Source organism: Oryctolagus cuniculus, chromosome 7 (assembly GCF_964237555.1).
Source record: "Oryctolagus cuniculus chromosome 7, mOryCun1.1, whole genome shotgun sequence".
Lineage (NCBI taxonomy): Eukaryota > Metazoa > Chordata > Mammalia > Lagomorpha > Leporidae > Oryctolagus > Oryctolagus cuniculus.
The window spans coordinates 50,113,143-50,134,693 of NC_091438.1; the positions used below are offsets into that span (position 1 = coordinate 50,113,143).

The 21,551-nt window shown below is 46.7% G+C and overlaps 1 protein-coding gene across 1 annotated transcript; it reads left to right on the top strand.

Moving 5' to 3' along the window:
- Window positions 1-12: 12 nt before the first annotated feature.
- Window positions 13-21,212, top strand: PRKAB2 (protein kinase AMP-activated non-catalytic subunit beta 2). Its single transcript, XM_002715664.5, has 7 exons — window positions 13-567; window positions 9,001-9,167; window positions 9,978-10,071; window positions 10,303-10,423; window positions 13,636-13,769; window positions 14,413-14,481; window positions 16,775-21,212. Exons 1-7 carry the CDS (start codon window positions 412-414, stop codon window positions 16,850-16,852), a joined length of 819 nt encoding a protein of 272 aa, XP_002715710.1. The 5' UTR covers window positions 13-411; the 3' UTR covers window positions 16,853-21,212.
- Window positions 21,213-21,551: the final 339 nt, after the last annotated feature.

Here is a 21,551-nt window from a genome sequence, read left to right on the forward strand (position 1 = left end):
CCCCCGCGCCGCTGGCCTTGTAGCCATTTTAGGAGGAAACCAGGGGCGCTAGCTCGGGGCGCGGCTTCAATTTCAATAACTTTATTGGTGGCGTCACCCGCGGGACGGCCATCGCGCCGGTGGCCTGGACAAGAAGGAGCGCATCGCCGGAGGTGGTGACGGGCGTGGGCGCCCTGGGGCAGGCGGCGCGGGCTGCGGGGGAGGTCCCCATAGCGGTTCCCTGAGCCGGGGCCGCGCCGAGGCCCGGGAGTTGCGGGGGTTCCCGCAGGCCGGGAGGGAGGGGATTCCCTCGCCCGGGTCCGCGGGCGCAGGGGCGGGGCCGGGGGCGCCGGTGACGGACGCGGCGTCTGGGGTGTTCCCCGCCCGGTGTGGTGCCCCCGCGGCAGGTGGCCCCCGACTGGAGCCGCGGTCATGGGAAACACCACCAGCGACCGGGTGTCCGGGGAGCGCCACGGCGCCAAGGCTGCGCGCGCCGAGGGTGCCGGCGGCCATGGCCCGAGCAAGGAGCACAAGATCATGGTGGGGAGCACGGACGACCCCAGCGTCTTCAGCCTGCCTGATTCCAAGGTAAGCGGCCTCACGCCCCAAGACGTCGGCGGTGCTGCAGCCGGCTTGGTTTCGGGCTCCTCCCTTGCTGGGTTCCTTCTCATGACACTGAACTGGGTGATGGGTTTTTGAATTAAAAGGGATTTTCCGAGTCGAAGGTGTTGGATGGTAATTCCTCTTACGGTGCTGCTTCAAAATAGGGCGAGGCGGCGGAATTCTCTGACTAGTCTCTCCGCCACGTTTTAAAGGATGGGGACAATAGACAGCCGCCGTTTCGGGTACCCTCTTGGAGTGTTGATGAATTTGCAGATTGTAAACTGGGTGGGGAAACTTCGCAGGGGAGGTGGCAGTTTTTCACATTGGCCCTGAGGGTGGCTCAGTGAATTTCATTTTCCTGAAAATGTCTGTGTATCAGTGTCATCTTTGCCTTTCTAGGAGCTCTGCACTTGAAATTCTCTTCCCCTTTGGTACGGCCGTGAGCCGCGACTCCTTGCCTTCTTGACTACTTTGTCCTAGGCTTGGGATCAGTAGGACGTCATTTGGTTGACTGCTTTTGCTTGGTCCAGCACTGGTGTGGTGGCCGACACCCAGCTGCTTGCTGGGAGGGCAAATGATTCCCAGTCCCCTCTCCTCTCCAGGAGAACTTGAGAGTGTTGCCCGTGGCTGAAAACACCCACCCCCAGCTGCCCCTCTGAAGCGCCTGCTCTCAGTTCCTAGGACTTCTGGGAAGACCAACTTGCGTTCACACTACAGAATGGACAGATGGCGCTGACAGCCATATGATTCCAGAGCAGTGTCTAATCACTCTTAGAACTGTCGGCATGAAATGCATTTAATTTCTCCAGTTGGGCTGAGTAGGGTGAAATAGAACAATGGAGAGACAAAGATGGCAGGGTCTGATGTTTTTATCACTTCATCACTTTCGTCCAACTAGGGCCTCTGGGCAGAAAGAGATCCTTATTTGCCACATTGCTAGTACAGGAAATTTGCATGCTGTGGTTTCTTTATCTTCTGGAATCCCCATTGAGAACAGAATCACAGACAGAAAAGAGAGTGATTGAAAGGAGTTGTTTTGGGATTTCTTTTCTGGTGCTTTTTTTCCCTTTCAACTTGAGAATTTCTTCCCCATCATTTGGGCTGTCTCCGCAGCCACCTGAATTTACTTGTTCAGAATTTTCCCAACGTGATCTGCCTCCTGTGTTTTTACCCTTTTTTGATGTTAATGACTCAGGATTTAAGAACAGTGTGGTTGTGAAACTGTGACTGCAGCATTTGATGGCCTCAATAAAAGCTAGGTTGTTGTGTCTGAATTGGGGCCTATTTTGGATCATTTTTTCCCCCACATTGCAGTCTTGCCATTTGTGATATTTAAAAATTGGCTTATGTAATTCCTAAGGTTTCATCCAACTCAAAAATTTTGTAGTACTCCATCTACTCTCTCCTTTCCTCAACATGTTTCTCACCTATTTCCAAACTATGGCTCTAGCTGTTGTTTTGCCCCTTTTCCTGTTGGTTTTGCCGACTATTTAACTTGGAGCAAATATTCTTGCTGCCAGTCGGCTGCATCCGTTCCTACCACAGAAATGTTGTGTCATAAGTGGGAGGGCTTTCCTCCGAAGCTAGGCATATTAATAGTCCATAGCTTTCAGATTCTGCACTGAAGATCTGTCATAAAAGTAACTGACGGAAACAGTGGTGGGAGGCCCAGAGGGCTCCAGGTGCCTGCCTCCATCACCAGACTGGTTGGGTGGTTCTTAATCCTGGTTGCACATAAGAATAACCTGAGATTTGTTTCAGTTATGGTGACTCTGAAACCTTTACCAAGTAGCAAGAACAGTATAATGAACTCTGTGTACCTGTCAGCCATTTTAAACAATGACCAAGTCATGAATGAACATGTGTCATCTAAGTCCCAATCCACTGTATCCTCACCAAAGTATTTTGAAGCACATTGTAGACATTGTATCGAGTATTGTATCATAACATTTTATAATGTGCTAAAGGTGATTTTTTCGCTTTTAGTAGAAAGTCACACTGTTATTATCAGGGAAGATTTTTAGAAGTAGATTACCAGCTCCTGTATCTGCCTCAGAGCCTGAGAGTTATTGTTAGGTCTGTTAAAAAAAAATCCTGTGAGTCTGATGCAGCCAGTCAGGCAGGAAGGCATTGCTTTGAGAACATGAGGACCGGGGTTTTCTCTTAAGCCTGAATTATGCTATTACTGGGGTCTCATACTTAGTTTTGAGGAATATCAAAAGGCGCTGTGGGGTCAGCAGTTTGGGGCAGCATTTTAGAATGCCACTTAGGGTGCCCATATCATATTGGAGTGTCTGTGTTGAAGTCCCTCTGTTCCCTGCTAATATGCACTGTGGGTAGCAGCAGGTGATGGCTCAAGTACTTGGGTCCCTGCCAGCTGTGCGGATTTTCTCTACCTATGTGGACTGGGATTGAGTTTCTGGCCCACCCCATCAGTCTGAGTCATCCCTGGCTGTTGTGAGCATTTAGGGAGTGAACCAGCAGATTGGAGATCTTTCTGTCTGCCTTTCAAATAAAATAATAGTAAATAAATAAATAAATAAGTTCTGAAAAAGGCAGTATATGGAAGGTAGATTACCTCAACCATTTTGAAACAAATGCCCAAATGAATAAGCTAGTCTTTTTTTTTTTTTTTTTTTTTTTTTTTAAGATTTATTTATTTATTTGAAGGGCAGAGTTACAGAGAGGCAGAGAGAGTGGGAGAGGTCTTCCATCTGCTTATTCACTCCCCAGATGGCCACAATGGCTGAAGCTGTGCTGATCCAAAGCCAGGAGCCGGGAGCTTCTTCCGGGTCTCCTACATGGGTGCAGGGCCCCAAGGACCTGGGACATCTCCCACTGCTTTCCCAGGCCATAGCAGAGAGTGGATCAGAAGTGGAGCAGCCAGGACTCAAACTGGCACCCATATGGGAATGCTGGCACTGCAGGCGGTGGCTTTACCTGGTACCCCACAGTGCTGGCCCCAATGAGCTAGTCTTGTTTATTTTAAACCCATACTACTTTTTTAAAAGACATTATTTATTTTAAAGGTAGAGTTAGAAAAGAGAGAGCGAGAGGGATCATCCGTCTGCTGGTTCACTCCCCAAATGGCCACTATGGCCAGGGCTGGGCCAGGCCAAAGCCAGAAGCCAGAAGCCAGGAACTTCATCCTGGTCTCCCATGTGGGTACAGGGGCCCAAGGACTTGGGCCATCCTCTGCTGCTTTCCCAGACACATTAGTAGGGAGCTTGATTAGAAGTAGAGCAGATAGGCTGGTGCCTTGGCTCACTAGGCTAATCCTCCGCCTTGCGGCGCCAGCACACCGGGTTCTAGTCCCGGTCGGGGCACCGGATTCTGTCCCGGTTGCCCCTCTTCCAGGCCAGCTCTCTGCTGTGGCCCGGGAGTGCAGTGGAGGATGGCCCAAGTACTTGGGCCCTGCACCCGCATGGGAGACCAGGAGAAGCACCTGGCTCCTGCCATTGGATCAGCGTGGTGCGCTGGCCGCAGCACGCCGGCTGCGGCGGCCATTGGAGGGTGAACCAACGGCAAAGGAAGACCTTTCTCTCTGTCTCTCTCTCTCACTGTCCACTCTGCCTGTCAAAACATAAAAAAAAGAAGTAGAGCAGATGGGGCCGGCACCGCAGGTGGAGGATTAGCCTACTGAGCTGTGGCGCTGGCACTCCAGGTTCTAGTCCCGGTTAGGGCGCCGGTTCTGTCCCAGTTGCTCCTCTTCCAGTCCAGCTCTCTGGACTCTTCTCTGACAGTGGAGGATGGCCCAAGTGCTTGGGCCCTGCACCCACATGGGAGACCAGGAGGAAGTGCCTGGCTCCTGGCTTCGGATCAGCGCAGTGCGCCAGCGTGGCAACAACCATTTGGGGGGTGAACCAATGGAAGGAAGACCTTTCTCTCTGTCTCTCTCTCTCTCTCTCTCACTGTCTAACTCTGTCAAAAAAAAAAAAAAAAAAAAAAAAAAAGAAGTAGAGCAGATGGGACTGGAACTGGCACCCCTATGGGATGCCAGCATCACACTTTACCTGCTACACCACAACACTGTCCCCTAACCTATACTATTTTATGGGTACTATTTTGACTTAATACTGTACAGTCTTATTTGCCTATTTACCAAAACCAAAAGTAAGGAGGGTCATCAGACTTTCTCAGTAAATGGCCAGATAGTAAGTGTTTTAAATTTTGGGGACAGGGACCGGTACTGTGGCATAGCAGGTAAAGCTACAGCCTGCAGTGTTGGCATCCTGTATTGGGTACTGGTTCAAGACCCAGCTGCTCCACTTCCAATCTACCTCCCTGCTAATATGCATGGGAAAGAAGCAGAAGATGGCCCAAGTCCTTGGCCCCTGCACCCACATGGGAGACCAGGATGAAGCTCCTGGCTTCAGCCTGGCTCACCCCTGGCCTTTTCAGCCATGTGGGGAGTGAACCAGCAGATGGTATCTCTCTCTCTCCCTCTCCCTCTCCCTCTCTGTAATTTTGCCTTTCAAATAAAATAAATAGATCTTAAGAAAAATTGGGGTGACCATAAAATCTCTGTCACAGCTATTCAAGTCTGCCACTGTAGTGGAAAACAGCTGTAGATAACGGGCATATGAGCATGGCAGTTTCCCAAAGTGACTTTATAAAAACATCTGGCTCTAGTTTGCCACCTCTTAATCTAAAGGAAAGAAGTAATAAGAAACTAAGGAGTTAGCTTTTTTCAGATTTCTACAAACCTCATTTGATGATGGAATTACTTTTGTTGAAGGAAGCTGTGTTTTTGATCTTTTGTTCCATAAGGCTCTAGAATTTTCACCCTTACTTCTGAAATAATTAGTGTATACCTGGCAGGGTTGAGCAAGATTTCATAACCACTTCTCAAACTTTAAGAACTTTGTCCTTTCCCTTGTAACTTATTAGCTAGAGTATGAATTATGACTTTTATTGGTATCTTTCTTTTATTTTAAGTGCTAATTGAGAGCTGTTGCCTATGAAGGACATATGGCTAATTTAATTATTTGTTGTTTGTATGGACCCATTCTTGGTTTTTGTCGCTCCCCCTCTTCGTGGAGGAACGACACTAAGTCCTGCCTAGGCTTCCTATCCGAGTCACGGCACCATTATGTCGCTCCCCCTCTTCGTGGAGGAACGACACAGGACCCTGCGCTGTTCTTTCATCTGCTCGGCCCTCCCCGGGTTTGCTGCTGGTTCTTCCCGGGTTGGCTACTGTCCCTTCCACCTCCGTGGAAGGGCAGTTCCCCCTGGCCACATTCCCCACTTCCGCAGGGGAGTGGCACTCCGCCGGCCGGCTCTCTGGGGGGCTGCACAGGCGTTCCCCTTAGATGTTCCCCTTAGATGTTCCTGGTGCATGCCGTCTCTCTCCTCCTTTATAGTCCTCCGCCAATCCCAACTCGGCTGCCCACACGCCGAGTACGCTGCTCTCCTCCAATCAGTAGCAAGTCCTGCAGCTTGTCAAGTTGGTGAGAGGCAGCTGTGCGGAAGCTGTTTACTTCTCTCCCAGCGCCATATTGTGGGAGAGCAGATGCATAGAATAAGTCTTAATTCCAGTAACTCAGTCTAGTCCGGTTTGCTCCCCACAGTGGGAGAGCAGATGCATAGAATAAGTCTTAATTCCAGTAACTCAGTCTAGTCCGGTTTGCTCCCCACAGTGGGAGAGCAGATGCATAGAATAAGTCTTAATTCCAGTAACTCAGTCTAGTCCGGTTTGCTCCCCACAGATCCCCCTTTCTTTTTATTTTTGGCGTTGATACGCGCCTGTCTTCGGTGTCCCGCGGCACACACTCTGCTCTGCTTGCTAGAGTTGCCACAGGTTCTTACAAGTCCTATCAATCAGGCAAACCGAATCCGGGTCCTCTCTTCGCCATGTTGTGAGGAGGTTTTTAGGCGCTGATGCATGCCTGTGTTCGGTGCCCTGCAGCGCATGCTCTGCTCTGCCCGCAGGGGCTTACAAGCTCTATCAGGCAAACCGAATCCAAGCCTTCTCATTGCCTTATTGTGGGGGAGACTTATTAGTGTTGGTTCGTGCCTATCTTCGGTGACCTGCAGCTCATACTCTGGTCGAGCTGCTTGCTGGCGCTTACCGCCTTAAATCAGGCAGACCGAATCCAAGCCTCCTAATTGTTACATTGTGGGGAAGCCTTACTGATGTTAATTCGTGCCTGTCTTCGGTGACCTGCGGCGCATAAGCTGCTAGCTGCCCGCAGGTGCTCATCGCCTCACTTGATTAGCCAGACCGAATCCAAGCTCTCACATTGCAGTGTTGTAGGGAGGCCTTTTTATTTCTCTATTTCTCTATCTCCGGGCATTCCTATTTCTCCCATTTTACTTCTATCTTCCAGCATTCCTATTTTTCTCACTTTACTTCTAAACTTCTGTTTCTCTTATCCCTGCGGCTTCCCGCTCTCATTCTTATCCCCACGGCTTCCCGGCTGCGCCCGCCCCGAGGCTGCTTCTCGGCGGCTTCCCGGCTGAGCCGCTTCAGCCCGCGCCTCTCTCATCTGCGCAGCTTCCCGGCTTTGCGCGGCTTCCCGGCGCCTCGCCCCGCGGCGGCTTCACGGCTCTGCGCGGCTTCCCGGCGCCTCACCCCGCCGGCGGGTTCCCGGCTCTGCGCGCACGCTCCGCGGTCTCCACGCACTTCGCGCCCGCACCACGGCCTCGCGCCAACGCCCCGTGCTCTCTCTGCACGCGGCGGCTTTCGCGAATGTTTCCGCCACCACCGGCATTCAGTCCAAGTTCCCCAGACTAACCTGGCGAATCCTGGCGGCCCACGATTTGGCTTCCCGTCCTTTGCTCCCCGGGCTAATCAGACGGATCCCAATCTGGCTTACGTCTCAGCTTCTGGTTTCAACTTTTCGCCCCCTATTCCCGGGCTAACCTGAGAACCCCAAAGTGGCTTTCGTTTCCGCCTTGGCCTGCCCCCCTTGGCTTCAATTTCCCTAACAGTTTTCTCTACCCGGTATGTTTCCCCAAGCTTTCCTCCAACGATATTCCTCCCTCATTTCTCCTGGCCTCTCCCCACAGTCCGCGTCCGAGTCTGTTTGTTCTAGCTTTCACTTTCGCTTTCGCCCTTAGAGATTTCTCCCAGCTTCCCCCCGTAGTCCGTATCCGAGTCTATGCCTAGGCTTTCAATAGCTTCCTCCGGCACCTCTTTCGTCCGGCTTTTCCCTAGGCTGTTTGCTAGTCTCTCTCTCCGATATTTTCCTGCTTCTTCCCGTTTCTTCCCTCCTAAGTTTGCTATCCGTCCTAAGTTTCCTATCCGAGTCAGGTTTCCTATCCGAGCTAGGTTTCCTATCCGAGTCAGGTTTCCTAATCCGAGTCAGGTTTCCTATCCGAGTCACGGCACCATTATGTCGCTCCCCCTCTTCGTGGAGGAACGACACTAAGTCCTGCCTAGGCTTCATATCCGAGTCACGGCACCATTATGTCGCTCCCCCTCTTCGTGGAGGAGCGACACAAGACCCTGCGCTGTTCTTTCATCTGCTCGGCCCTCCCCGGGTTTGCTGCTGGTTCTTCCCGGGTTGGCTACTGTCCCTTCCACCTCCGTGGAAGGGCAGTTCCCCCTGGCCACATTCCCCACTTCCGCAGGGGAGTGGCACTCCGCCGGCCGGCTCTCTGGGGGGCTGCACAGGCGTTCCCCTTAGATGTTCCCCTTAGATGTTCCTGGTGCATGCCGTCTCTCTCCTCCTTTATAGTCCTCCGCCAATCCCAACTCGGCTGCCCACACGCCGAGTACGCTGCTCTCCTCCAATCAGTAGCAAGTCCTGCAGCTTGTCAAGTTGGTGAGAGGCAGCTGTGCGGAAGCTGTTTACTTCTCTCCCAGCGCCATATTGTGGGAGAGCAGATGCATAGAATAAGTCTTAATTCCAGTAACTCAGTCTAGTCCGGTTTGCTCCCCACAGTGGGAGAGCAGATGCATAGAATAAGTCTTAATTCCAGTAACTCAGTCTAGTCCGGTTTGCTCCCCACAGTGGGAGAGCAGATGCATAGAATAAGTCTTAATTCCAGTAACTCAGTCTAGTCCGGTTTGCTCCCCACAGGTTTTCATGTTTTTTTTTCTCTTAAAAGGCATTCGGAGGCATATCATAAAATTGCCTGCCTGCAAGTTAGACTGGGAATAGAAAACAAGGTTTGGTTTGTTCTGATTTGTTGTGTTTTTTTCAAAGGAGCTCCTCGGGCTCTGGAGGGGTGAGGTGCACCTTCTGAGAAGTGAGGCTGAGATAGGCAGTGCTGAGCACCAGCCATTTGAGCGTATTTGACCCTCAGTTCTTTCTGTAGTTCACTCAAAATCTGATTTTAAAGTGTGCTGATTTTCGGGCTCATATCCTTAGGCGAACCTAGCCCCCATCTGTACATTAGGGAGGAGAGTGACCTTTTAAGAGTCCTTGGGTCTCAGTTTATCCCAGAGGTGACCTGTGGTGCTTGTTGCAGCTCCCTGGGGACAAAGAGTTTGTCTCATGGCAGCAGGACTTGGAGGACTCCGTGAAGCCGGCGCAGCAGGCCCGGCCCACCGTGATCCGCTGGTCGGAGGGAGGCAAGGAGGTCTTCATCTCTGGGTCCTTCAACAATTGGAGCGCCAAGATTCCACTGATAAAGAGGTGAACGCACGTGTCTTGGCTGCGCCTTCGGGGTCCGGGGTAGAGACCTGATTTCCTTTCTTCCAAGAGAGGTGGGCTGGCCTGCTCTTCTCCAGCTCCTGGGGCCTGTCTCTGAAGCATGCCCTTGGCTGTGAGCATTTGCTCTGCACATGGCGTTTTGCTTCAACCTCACAGTGCGTGAGAGAGACTTTCCCACTTAGAACATCACCATCTCAGACCAGCTATGTGGGTTCCTTCTTTAGGGCCGAGTTACACAAGCCCTTCCTGTGCTTGTGGGAAGCCTTCTGTAACCGGCTCTGTCCTGTTGCTCTGTCTATTGCACTAAAGCAAAACACACTGTAAAGTTCTAGATAGTATAAGCATGTGTTAATTGCAAAGCAATAATGAACTATTTACCTGTCAAAATCGCCCTTAATATAATAGTCATTTTCTGGAAAAGGCTGACCAAAACATGGAAAGCACACCCTGAGTCCCTTCTGTATCCTGAACCAGCCGTTACCTTCTTCACACGTGAGGAATCCATTATGCTGACACGATGTAGTTGTACTGGGATGAATCATTTTGGGAGAACGGTGTCTTTAGTATTCTTTTGCAGATATTGGTTAAGAACTTAAGTTATTGGCAGGGGTTGGCAAATACATGTCCAAGGTGACATAGAAAGAGAGAATGAGTTTATAAATTACTTTTTATGCCAGACAATACAGTGGCTTAGAAATAAGGGAGGCTGTGGCCCTGATACTGTGAATGCCACTTGCTTTTACATTCTGCCTTCCAAAAGGAATTGGCCTGACGTTCTGTTTCCTTTGGCAGCCATAATGACTTTGTTGCCATCCTGGACCTCCCTGAGGGAGAGCACCAATACAAGTTCTTTGTGGACGGACAGTGGGTTCACGACCCATCCGAGGTAAGGCCTGGATCTCCAGGGGTGGCCGTGGGTGCAGCATTCTCATTTTAGCTGTCGTCACTGTCAGGATGGACAGGCCACAGCTCCCCTGCACTGCAGGATCTCTCTCCATAAAAGATGGGGGTCCGAGTATGTTCACTGGCAACTCTTTTAGAAAAAGAGAAAGGAAAGATTGGGTGGAAGAGAGATTTGAAAAGGGGATTGAGTGATTCGTTCTATTCACTGTTTCAGCCCGTGGTTACCAGTCAGCTTGGCACGATTAACAATTTGATCCATGTCAAGAAGTCGGATTTTGAAGTGTTTGATGCCTTAAAGCTAGATTCCATGGAAAGCTCTGAGACGTCTTGTCGAGGTAATTTTGTAGTGTAAGCTCTTTCTGGCTATATTGTCTTGTAATTCATGTTCTTTCCCATAGCAGTTTTGTATTTTGTTCTGTTTTTCCACTTCTCCTCAGGAATCTTCTGAACCGTGTGTGTGTGTTTGTATCCTGTATCTATAGGTATACATAGCCCCCAAAAGAGCGTTTTGCTAACTATATTCGCAGTTACGGTTTTGTTTCTCTGCGGTAAAGGCTATGACTGTCCAAACAACTGTGCACTGTATTCCCAGGGAGCACACTTCCCTCTCGTGAGTTCAAAGCCTGCCTCTGGTATTAACTAGTTTTACCATCTCAGACAAGTCCCTGGACCTTTTTGGTTCTCAGTTCCTTAACAGTAAGAGGCAGGTGCATAGACTGCCACTGATGCTCAGCAGTCACCACACCTGAAGTGCATATTAGGATCTCAGATCATAATATCTAAAGGAATAGTCAGTAGTACAATCATTATCTGTAGAAGAGAATTTGGAACTATTGTTGTTATCAAAAAAGCTCAAAAAGTTGGGGCAATGATTTAAAAGGGTTTAAAAATATTGAGTTAGATTATGAGGCTACTTGTGACTACATTTTACCTTATATGATCTTGGCAAAGCAACCAATGAAAAATAGATATATAATTACAGAGAGAGAGGACTACCATACTATTGCTGGTTCTCTCTTCCCTCTTTCACCCAGTATCTGGTCCACTGAGGTAAGACTTCGAATGTATTTTTTTAGGAATCTGCAGGTAAAGATTTCATCTGTACTCATTTACCATATAGTTTGTGTTGTGACTTTGGGTAAATCACTTAACCAATTTGTATTTTATTTTTCTGATGAAAAAGAAATAAAAACTGTTCTAGGTACTGCCCAATGATGTTTTGTGGATCATGTGACAAAATAACTGAAAGTATTTTAGAAAATTTCAAATTCTATATGTTTTTAAGATATTGCTTAATATCATAGTGTTATTACCATTTTTTTTGCCTTAGCTTCATATGTATTTAACTCCTACCTGAGTACTTGTAATTAACTTGTCATTAAAATATTTTTCACTGGGGACTATGAGATCATAAATTTTTAAAATAAGAAATATAGATATTTTCATTTCTGTATATTTCCTTCAACTCTTGTGTGCTTTTCTTTTCCATTTGAGATATGCTAGAGTATGTCCCAAAGTTTGTGATAAAAATGAAATGAAGAGATGTTTATTTTGATGCAAAAAATTTGAAATCCATATATAGTTTTTTCATAATATGATTTTCCATGAACTCTTAAAAATTCCATTTACTTGTTTTATTTATTTGTGGGGCAGAGAGAGCCAGACAGACAAGAGCTTTCCCATTTAGTTCACTCTCCAACTGCCTGCAACAGCCAGGACTGGCCGGGCCAAAGCCAGGAGCCGTGAACTCACTCCGGGTGTCCTGCCTTAGTGACAGGGACCCAACTACTTCAGCCTTCGCCGTTGTCTTCCAGGGTGTGCATAGCAGGAAGGTGGCATCAGGGGCTGGAACTGGGACGCAAAGCCAGGCACTCTGATACGCAATGTGGCATCCCAAGCAGTGTCCTAACTGCCGTGCCTAACAATGTCCCATCCGTGAACTTCTTGAAGACTACTCAGATGCATGGTTTTTAAATTTTTTGGCACTAAAATAAACTTGTAATTCCACAAACTTTTTGAAGTACTCCCTTTTGAAATGTACAATTCAGTAATATTTTTATATTGTTGCAGTTTTGCTACCATCACTGCTGTCTAATTCCAGAGTATTTTTATCACTCCATAAAAGAAACCTCACACCCATTAGCAGTCATTTCCTGTTCCCACCTCCCCTCCACTACTAGTAACCACAAATATACTTTCTGTCTTTATGCGTTTATCTGTTTTGGATATTTCATACAAATGGATTCATACAATATGCAGTCTTTTTTTTTTTTTTTCCAAAAAAAAAGCTTTATTTATTTGAAACAGTGATAGAGAGAGCTTCCATCTGCTGCTTTACTTCCCAAATGGCCACACAGTTGGAGTTGGGCCTGGCGGAAGCCAGGAGCCTAGAACTCCATCTGAGTCTCCCATGTGGGTGGCAGAGGCCCAAGCACTTAGGCTATCTTCCATGCCTTCCCAGGCACAGTAGCAGAGAGCTGGATCAGAAGTGGAGCAACTGGGATCGAACTAATGCTCTGATATTGTTGCAACCAACTTAGCTCACTGTGCCAAAATGCTCGTCCCAGAATGTGGTCTTCCCTGTCTGACACTTTTCACTTAGCATGATATTTTTGGGGTTTATCCATGTTGGAACATGTGTCCATACTTTACTGCTATTAAAGTTGAATCAAATTCCATTCCATGGTCATCACATTTTGGTGTCCATTCATTAGTTGATAGACATTTGGATTATTTTTTTGCTTTTTAGCTTTTATAGATGATGCTGTTACGAACATTCATGTACAGATTTTTTGTGTAAACATGTTTTCACTTTTCTGTGCAGAACTGGGTCATGTAGTAACTTTATATTCAGCTTTCTGAGCAGCTGGCAGTGGGAATAGCGTGAAGCTTCCAGTTTCTCCACATCTTTGCCAACACTTATTTTTTTTATCATAACCATCCTTGTGAATATTCAAAGTATCGTGTGTTTTTGATTTGCATTTCCTAATGACTGCTTCATATGTTTGATCTTTATTACTGAGATCATTGTAGCATCAGGTAGTCTTTAAAGAGTTTATAACCTTGTTTTCGTTTGCTTGGGTGGGCAAGAGAAGTCTGATCATTTCATACTGCTTGGAAATTTACAAAACTTTTTCATGTCCATTATCTCATTTGATTTCAGGAAAAGCATTGTGAAATAAGGCAAAGATTTTAAAAATTGTGATGGCTGTGGAAACCAGCCATAGTGAAGGGGTTTGTCGAAAGTCACACAGCTAATAAGTGGAGCAGCTCTTCCCCGAGCCTAGCTCATTGACTCGTCGTCTTCTGCTCCCTGTGCCCTGTTGTCGCCTAGAGGAACCTCATGTTCTCCTCATGTTCTGTGTCCAGGATGACTCAGGCTTTCCCTTTGGCTGCCTTACAGTTGCAGACTCAACAGGTCACAAACTCATGATCCGTGACTGTTACTGAATTTTTAATATTAGCTACCATGCATTGATGGCTTTTTTTCCCATGCATTGTTACAAATCCTCTGTCCTCCTCTCATATTTATATAAATATGTTTCAGACCTTTCCAGCTCACCCCCAGGGCCTTATGGTCAAGAAATGTATGTGTTTCGATCTGAAGAGAGATTCAAATCGCCACCCATACTTCCTCCTCACCTTCTCCAAGTTATTCTTAACAAGGACACTAATATTTCTGTGAGTATCCAGAGAGCATTGCTGGAGCATGTGGGGGTCTCTAGGACCATTTGGGTCAAAAGTTATTAACCCTAGAAGTTAGGATTGTTACAAAGGGGTATTGAGGTTATAAATCATGTGTATCTCAATAGTGTTGTAGGCTCAATTCTGACTTTTTCATGTCCTGGTATAAAAGTGAATCATTGTTTGCTGGTCCTAGCAAAATCAGGACTAGAGAGTTATGTGTTGCTAGAATTTCAGGACTTCTGTTCCAACACAAGATAAAAAGTACTTATCAATTTTTTGCATATACTTTACATCATTATTCAGTGTACCTGGTTTCCACTAAGGTTATTTTTGCATGTCAACATAAATTTGCCATATGTGTTGTGAACAAGATTTTTGTTTTAGCTCTATTAAGGAAGATTAGTAGATGTTGAGGTCTAAAATTTCTACCTGGGACTGGGAATTTTCCTTAATGGCAATGTATTACTGATACGTTCTGGGGTGTGTTATTATTTAAAGGAGATAGTGTGTTCTAGCTTAGAGTTCTCAGCGGTTCCAGGGAAGAATACAGGGATAGAAGAATCAGAGGAACAGAGGACGAGTGAGGTGTTTGGGTTGTCTGCATTTAACTCCACGTAGTGATGTTTTTCTGTCTTAGTGTGACCCAGCTTTGCTCCCTGAGCCCAACCACGTTATGCTGAACCACCTCTATGCATTGTCCATTAAGGTAAGTAGTGGCCCTGGCTCTTTTTTTTTTTTTTTTTTTTCCAAAGATTTTATTTGAGAGTTAGAGTTACAGAGAGAAGTTGAGACAGGGAGAGAGGTCTTCCTTCTGCTGGTTCACTCCCTAAATGACCGAAATGGCTGGAGCTGGGCCAATCCAAAGCTAGGAGCCAGGAGCTTCTTCCGGGCCTCCCATGCAGGAGCAGAGACCCAAGGCCTTGGGCGATCTTCTAGTACTATCCCAGGCCCTAGCAGAGAGCTGGATCAGAAATGGGACAGCTGGGATTAGAACTCACGCCCACGCAGGATGCCAGTGCTGCAGGCGGAGGATGAACCTACTGCGCCACAGCGCCGGTTCCTGGCCCTGGCTCCTAATGGAGCACCTGGAAAGGAGAGGGGGAGAGCAACACATGTTTTCCAGTAGCTGCCTGCTCTGCTGCTTCCTTGAAGCTGAAGCTGGTAGTGGTGATCCAGTTATAGAAGAGCTTTCTTTCTTTCTCTTGTTTTTGTTTCTTGTTTTAAAATCTTAGTCTTTATATCTGTGTTCTTGCTAGCTGAATTGCCCTGTGATTGAATGGACGTTTTTCCTCCTGGTTTCTTTTGCCGGGGGGCTAGAACCTTTATATCAGCTACTTACTTAACATTGAGTTCGTAGCAGTAGAATTCATCTGCTGCAAAGCAGGCCTAGCTTCCAGTTCGGAGAGTGCTTGCATGATCAGGCTTCCAGTTGTCTATCTCCAAAGGCTTGCACCCCTGATACACTGGAGATGTGACCAGATCTGCCCTGTCCCCTCCGTCTCCAGAGTCCCTCTTGGTTTCTCTGCTGTTTCAGAGTCTGGGTTGAAAATGACAGTCTCTTCTGTCGTATCACTCCCTTGTGGACTGGCTCTGTGGTCCTGAGATTTGGCCAACCATCAGAATCACCTAAGGTAGTCTGTGAAGCTACAGGTTCAGGGGCTCCATCCCCAGAGCTGCTGAGTAAGTGTGTGCAGGGTGGGCCCCTGTCATTTTTAAGCTGCTTATATGTCATAGATGTGCAGCTAGATTAGGGGAGTCACCAATACAAGTGACTTTAACAAATTATGTGATAATACATGTAAAATTAAAGACATATTATTGAATTCAATTTTTATAATAAGCTTGTGGGGTAAATAGTATTTTTAACCCCTGTTTTATAGACACAGAAACTAAAGCTCTGAAAGTCACATTACCAGTAGGTACCAGAGACCAGACTGAGGTCATGTTCTTTCCTGTAGATCACTGTTCCTGATCTTCTCACTCGTTCCTCATGTCTGCAAAACCTTTCCTGGAGTTGCATTTTTCACCTGCCTTGCTTCTGTCAGGTTTAGGCTGTGTCATACTCTGGTCCCAGAATGTTAACCTACGAAACATTCTGTAGATAGTACAGTAGAGGGGAAGGTAGGAGGATACACTGGATTCGCCATCGTATCTGCGTGGATTCTTTGGGACCTGATTGAATTTTACCTGCTGCAACCACTCCTTGGCTGTCAGTTGATGTCCACAGGTCTGTCATCTCCTCCTAGGGTGTGCTCAGTATGTGAGGTCTGTCCCACAGCCTGGGCGGTGGGCCCTCCTGCTTGCTTCTGACTGGTTCTCATGCAGGTGTAGTGCTTGGTGACTGCTGTTCAGCCTGGCCCTGACTGACCAGAGTCCACTCAGCTTGTTGCGGCTGATTGGACTGACTTGATTGGACTGAGGAGGATTTGGGCATCCACTGTCTTTGAGGAAAGTGGTAATTCCTGAGTTCCTTCTAGATCAAGGAGCACTTTTTGAGTTCATCCTTGACAGTAAATGTAAATGAGACCTGCGCTGGGGAGCGAGAGTGGCTTTCAGAAGGATCATTTCCCTTTCTTCTCATTGAATCGAAGTCCTCCTCCTCCTAGAAATGGATGCAAAAAGTTGTTCCTTTTCTTCTTTGGTAGTTTTAAGGCCAATATTCAAATTTGTGGCAAGGAAGGGAGTGAAATCGAGTGATATTTCTTCAGCACCTTAAGTGTATCAGATAATCTCATGTAATCATGAGAGCTGCCTGAGTGGTAGGTGCTACGTACCTGAGACTTAGAGACTTAGAGACGCTAGGTAGTTTACTCAAGGCTACACTACCAGTACAATGACGGTAGGAGTCAAGAATGAGGCTGAAGCTGATTTGGCTCCAAGACCAACCTCTTTCTTTTATAGTAAGTTATCTCCGCCGAAAGTGAGCGACTGTGAAGGACTGATGGCTGGGGAGAGCTGCCCACCATATAACTCATGACTTAGCGTTCTTTCTCTTGCAGGACAGCGTCATGGTTCTTAGTGCAACGCATCGCTACAAGAAGAAGTATGTCACCACTCTGCTGTACAAGCCCATCTGAAAGCAGCCTCCTCTGCCTCCGAGGATTCAGGAAAAGTATCTTTTTTGCCTTTCTGGACTGCACCGGTCTCATGTGAGACTGGGAGGCTGATTTGCTTTGAGGCCGATGTGTGTGTTTCAGAGCCTCTGAGTAGGATGCTCTGCTTTGGCATTCGATCGCGGATGAGAGCTGTATGAGTTCATGGAATTATTTTAAGAAAAAATATATACGTATTTGTGAGAGGAAGGTCACTGGAAGCCTGTTGGTTCCAGCCACATGTATTCCCTGCCTGTGGGTACTCACCAAGACCTGCTTGGGGGAGCTGCAGAAATAACTGCACAGGAAGCTTTTTCCTACAATGCGAGGTCGTAGGATCCTTCCGGGCGGAGATTCGGTCCCCGCTGCCTCGGCTCTCCAAGGAAGGGACCTGTGCTCGCCTGCTGCCCTCCTCCAGCCGCCTTCTGCAGGGGCGGCTTCGCTTGCATGGGTTCTCGGTATTCCCAGAGTATGTGGCACAGTTGCTGTTCTTTTATGTGGTACCACATGCCCTACAGGAACTCTTTTCCCTTCTTATCCCATTCTTGACGAGTCTCCCTCAGATACCCTACCTGACCCTTGTCTAATGCAAAACTCATCGGGTAAGTGTATTTGAAAAGTACGTGGGCTCTGAACCACACGTCACTAGGGCTGCCTGAAGCTCTCCTTGTTAGCCCAGCACAGGCCACTTTGTTTCTGCTTCTTTTACTTTCTACTGAAGAAAAGATGGCTTAGCAACAGGAGAAAGGCAGAATGCGGAAGGCCTGCTGTTTGTTTTGGCTTGGGGCGGCAGCCTCAGCTGTGTTGACCCCTGCCCATAGGTTTCCCACGCTGCCTGGCCCTGCTTCCAGCTTTTCTTCCCCAGAGCACACAGCCCTGCAGGTAGCAGTGGAGCCAGGAGAAACTTTCATGTCTCATCCTGGAAAGTTTGTTTTATGAGCCTGCATTTTTTTAAAATTAAAAATTCCTTTTCATTGATCTTAAGAAATAAAGAACTTAATATCACTGGTCTTAAGAAATTGGAGAACTTCAGGCTCTGGATGAAAGGTTCTTAAGATTTTTTTCTCTACTCTGGAGAAGTCTGTGGTCTTGCATTCATATGGCCAAGCCCTGTGCACATCATTACACTAAATGTTGCTCTAGATACAGATTCACTGGATGCCCCCAAGGGCTCCCTCAACTTAAGGATTTGTTAAGCCAAGAAACAAGGAAGCAACCTTGAAAAGCATTGCTCTTTGCACTAAGTGTTAACATCTCTTGTTCCTCTGCCTCTCCTTTTTAAAAAATGTTTGGCAATGAAGTGAAGTCCTGGATCTTCATTTGTGGACTGATAAGCAGCTGTTCAATCCACTCTTGGGGCTCAAAGAGAAAACACTTTTTCCAAGTATCTGTGACTCTTTCACTTTGCAGATAAATACAGGACACAGATTCAGTACAGAAGGAGGCCAAACTGTTGATGACTAAGAGACTCCTTGCCTGCTCAGATGGGCCCAGCCACGCTGAGAGGGCACATCCCGGTCAGTTTAGCTACCTCCCGTTTTCCACGTGCAGTGCTGGCAAAGTGATGTGGAGACCTCTTGGATCCCAGGTGCGAGGCAGCTAGGTATGGGGTGGTGGTTTTGCTGAGAATGCAGATTCACGGGTGCCTTGGTGGTTAACTGCAGAGAGTAAGCACTGCTTTAGCCATCCTAGGCCCCCTCTGGCAAAAGGCCTTTGTGGAGAACCGAGGCTACTTAGAGTAGTATGCCACTATAAAACCCAGGCCAAATCCCATCACAAGCAACTCTCAGGTTCTGCATAGTCATCAGTTGTGCTACACATTTGTTGTTCTTCAATACTCATTACATAAGTGGGCCACTTAGGGAGATTCGGAATCTTGCTTGTGACATGGAAGATTGTGTGGTTTTCATTTTTCTTGTCAATGGTACTGAAATGTAACCCTGTGTGTTCATACTCCATACAGGTTTATCAGTACAATGGGGCAGGAAAAGAAGTTTCCTCAGTTTCTCTCAGGCCGGAGGCTTCTGTGGTTTGAGTCTGGGTTGACTTTCAGATCTTTCTGATCTGGAATTGTGCACAATGAATGTCAGTTTCCCAAGTTCTGAGGTAATTTCTCAGCCACATGTGGAATGGGAGCCTACCAGCTGGTTTGGAAGGATGGGTAAGAGGAGCTAGGCATGGCCCATTCAACACTGTCCTCTTTCTATGCTAATACACCCCTTGGTCCTGAGAACCCCCATCTTGGTCTGTCTCCATGGAACCGTTCTATACAGCTCACTCATCCTTTTGTACTGGTTAGCTAAAGGGATGCTTTATTTTTTACAGAAGAGAGAGTGATAGATTTAGAAAATCAGTAAAGGCAAAAAAAAATTTTTTTTAGCCTTTTTTAAAAATTTGGCTGTAGGCGTTTCACAGGGTCAAAGTTGGCAGAATGAAAAAAAATAGCTCCTAGGGAAGGCTGACCCTTTAAAGAACTGCTCCATGGATTCGGAGTTGTGGGGAAAAGATAGGAGGCTGAGCGGAGGGATGACATTAGGAAAATAAAGACTTAGTAGGTAACGTAACTCAGAATGGAAAATACCTTCTAACAAACAGAGGTGTAACGGCAGTGTCCTCGGGTCTCGTGTACAGAACTTAGCAGTATGCAACACATCTGCCCTTTGCCTCCCGCTCCTATTCGCTGCCTCTTCCTCCGCTCCCTGCTTTAACTTCATTTGTCAGGCAGACTTTGCCAGGGTCTCAAGTTAAAGATTACCTAAAATACAAGTGAGTCATCTCCACACCGTGGTTATTCGTTTGCTTTAATATCAGAGTTGAAAGGGATTTAGCCACTGTAAATGGCAAAAGTTGTGAATAGTGTTGGCTTTTTCCACGTATGTTTGAACATATGATAGGGAAATGGTTAAAGGAGAATCCAAGAGGAATTCCTGAGAGGATCCTATCCGCCAAGCTGCTTATTTTCCCCCACTTATTTCTAGTCTTTTGCAGATCTAACAGATCTGAGATTAAACCTTTGAAAAGTGTCAGTACTCCATGCATGCTGCTAAAATGAGTTTGGAAAGAAGTGATGCTCCATTATATTAATCTTGAATGTAAATGAAGGAGACATACTACTGATAGAATTCCCTGCTTTTAATTGGGGAAATAGGGCTTTTAAAATTTTGACCTCAACTGAAAATGATATGCAATAGTCTATGTTTTTTATGTGTTTAAAATACATTCTATTCTCAGAGATACCTACATTCTTCACGTTCTAGTGATTTGGGGTATGGGCTTAAAAGCAGGTATTCAATTTGTTCCTACATTATTCTGACCTGTCCTTAAAGCCAAGTTCTTGCTATCTTCTACAAGGGGCTACTGACTGCTAATCAGCTACCCATGGGAGGGAAGACCTGGGAGGGGTAAGGGTTAGGGTCTTTTCAGAACTTTATGGCTCTAGCCACTTGTCTCTCCTGAGTGCCAGTCACAATTGGAGGTCAAAGGACTGTGATTTCTTCAATGAACTCAAAACTTTGGAGTAAGAGGTCAAATCGTTTTCAAATTATAAGAAAGAAGGTAAAAAGGAAACACCTCAAGTCAGTTACTTGTAGAATCGAATTCTTAGTGATGGAATCTCTCTAGGATTCTGGTTTGGGCTTTGTCTTCATTTGCTTTTCTCAATTGTGCTTTGAAGTGAATTGTTGTCATTAAAAATTAAACTTTTCAATAATGTCAACATTAGCTGGAGTTAACTTGAATTAATTGTGTGTATAACAGTACTTTTGCAGTAAGACTGGTGTGAAATACTAAACACTATGGGTTTTTTAAGTGTCAGGTTAAATGGGCAAGGGATACCTACATTAAGTATTCTGTTAGGTATTGATTGTGTAACTCGTTTTCTATATCCCTCTACAGAACACTTACCCTACCCAGCTTGTGGTTTTAGGACTGTCGGAGCTCTTTATTGCTGATAGTCCTGTCTCTGCACTGGGTCCCGTGTATGCGACGTGTTTGGGTTTTGGCAAAAAGGAAGATGCTGGCTAGTAGCACACAGAAGCATTTCGAATGAGTGCAGCTCTGTGTCCATCATAAAGCGGGGGGGGGGGGACAGAACTGTAACTTGAAGGCAATTAAATCTGTGAGAGTCTGCCTTTAAATGGTGCTTTTTGTAACCTTTAACTGAGGTACAGAGCTGCTTTTCAATATTTCACAAAGGAGTGGCACACAAATATGGATTTCAAAGTTTTTCTCTACATGTAATTTGTCACTGGACTCAAACATGCCTGACAATTGTGTGATGTGACACATAGAGAAATGTGAGATTTTTTTCCATAAAACTGTTTAATAAAGTGTTATACAGCAATAACATTTTGAGTTGTTTATGGTCCTTGGTTATATTATCCAGATCTGCTTGCCTTGGTAGACCTAAAACCTAAAAAACAAATTGCCAGACAGGCACATTGAGTGAAGGAAAAAGTCACAGGTAGAGGGCACACAGTGCTGGGCTCCCCTCACTGCCTCCGCCTTCTGTTCCAGGCTCTGCCACATTAACTCCAGGAGTGCAGACTCCACAGTGATTTGATTTTGAGCGTTTCCCGTGGCCTGGCTGTGTAGTTAGCTGTCACCTGTGCCGGATTAGCTGCGCTCTTAGATGAAAGACTGTCCCCAGGTGCTGCACATTCACCGCCCCCAGCAAGTGGAAATC

Coding starts and splice junctions, on each gene's coding strand:
- PRKAB2 (XM_002715664.5), top strand. CDS start 412: ATGGGAAACACCACCAGCGACCGGGTGTCCGGGGAGCGCCACGGCGCC. Junction 9,168..9,977: donor AAGATTCCACTGATAAAGAG/GTGAACGCACGT, acceptor TTCCTTTGGCAG/CCATAATGACTTTGTTGCCA. Junction 14,482..16,774: donor TCTATGCATTGTCCATTAAG/GTAAGTAGTGGC, acceptor TTTCTCTTGCAG/GACAGCGTCATGGTTCTTAG.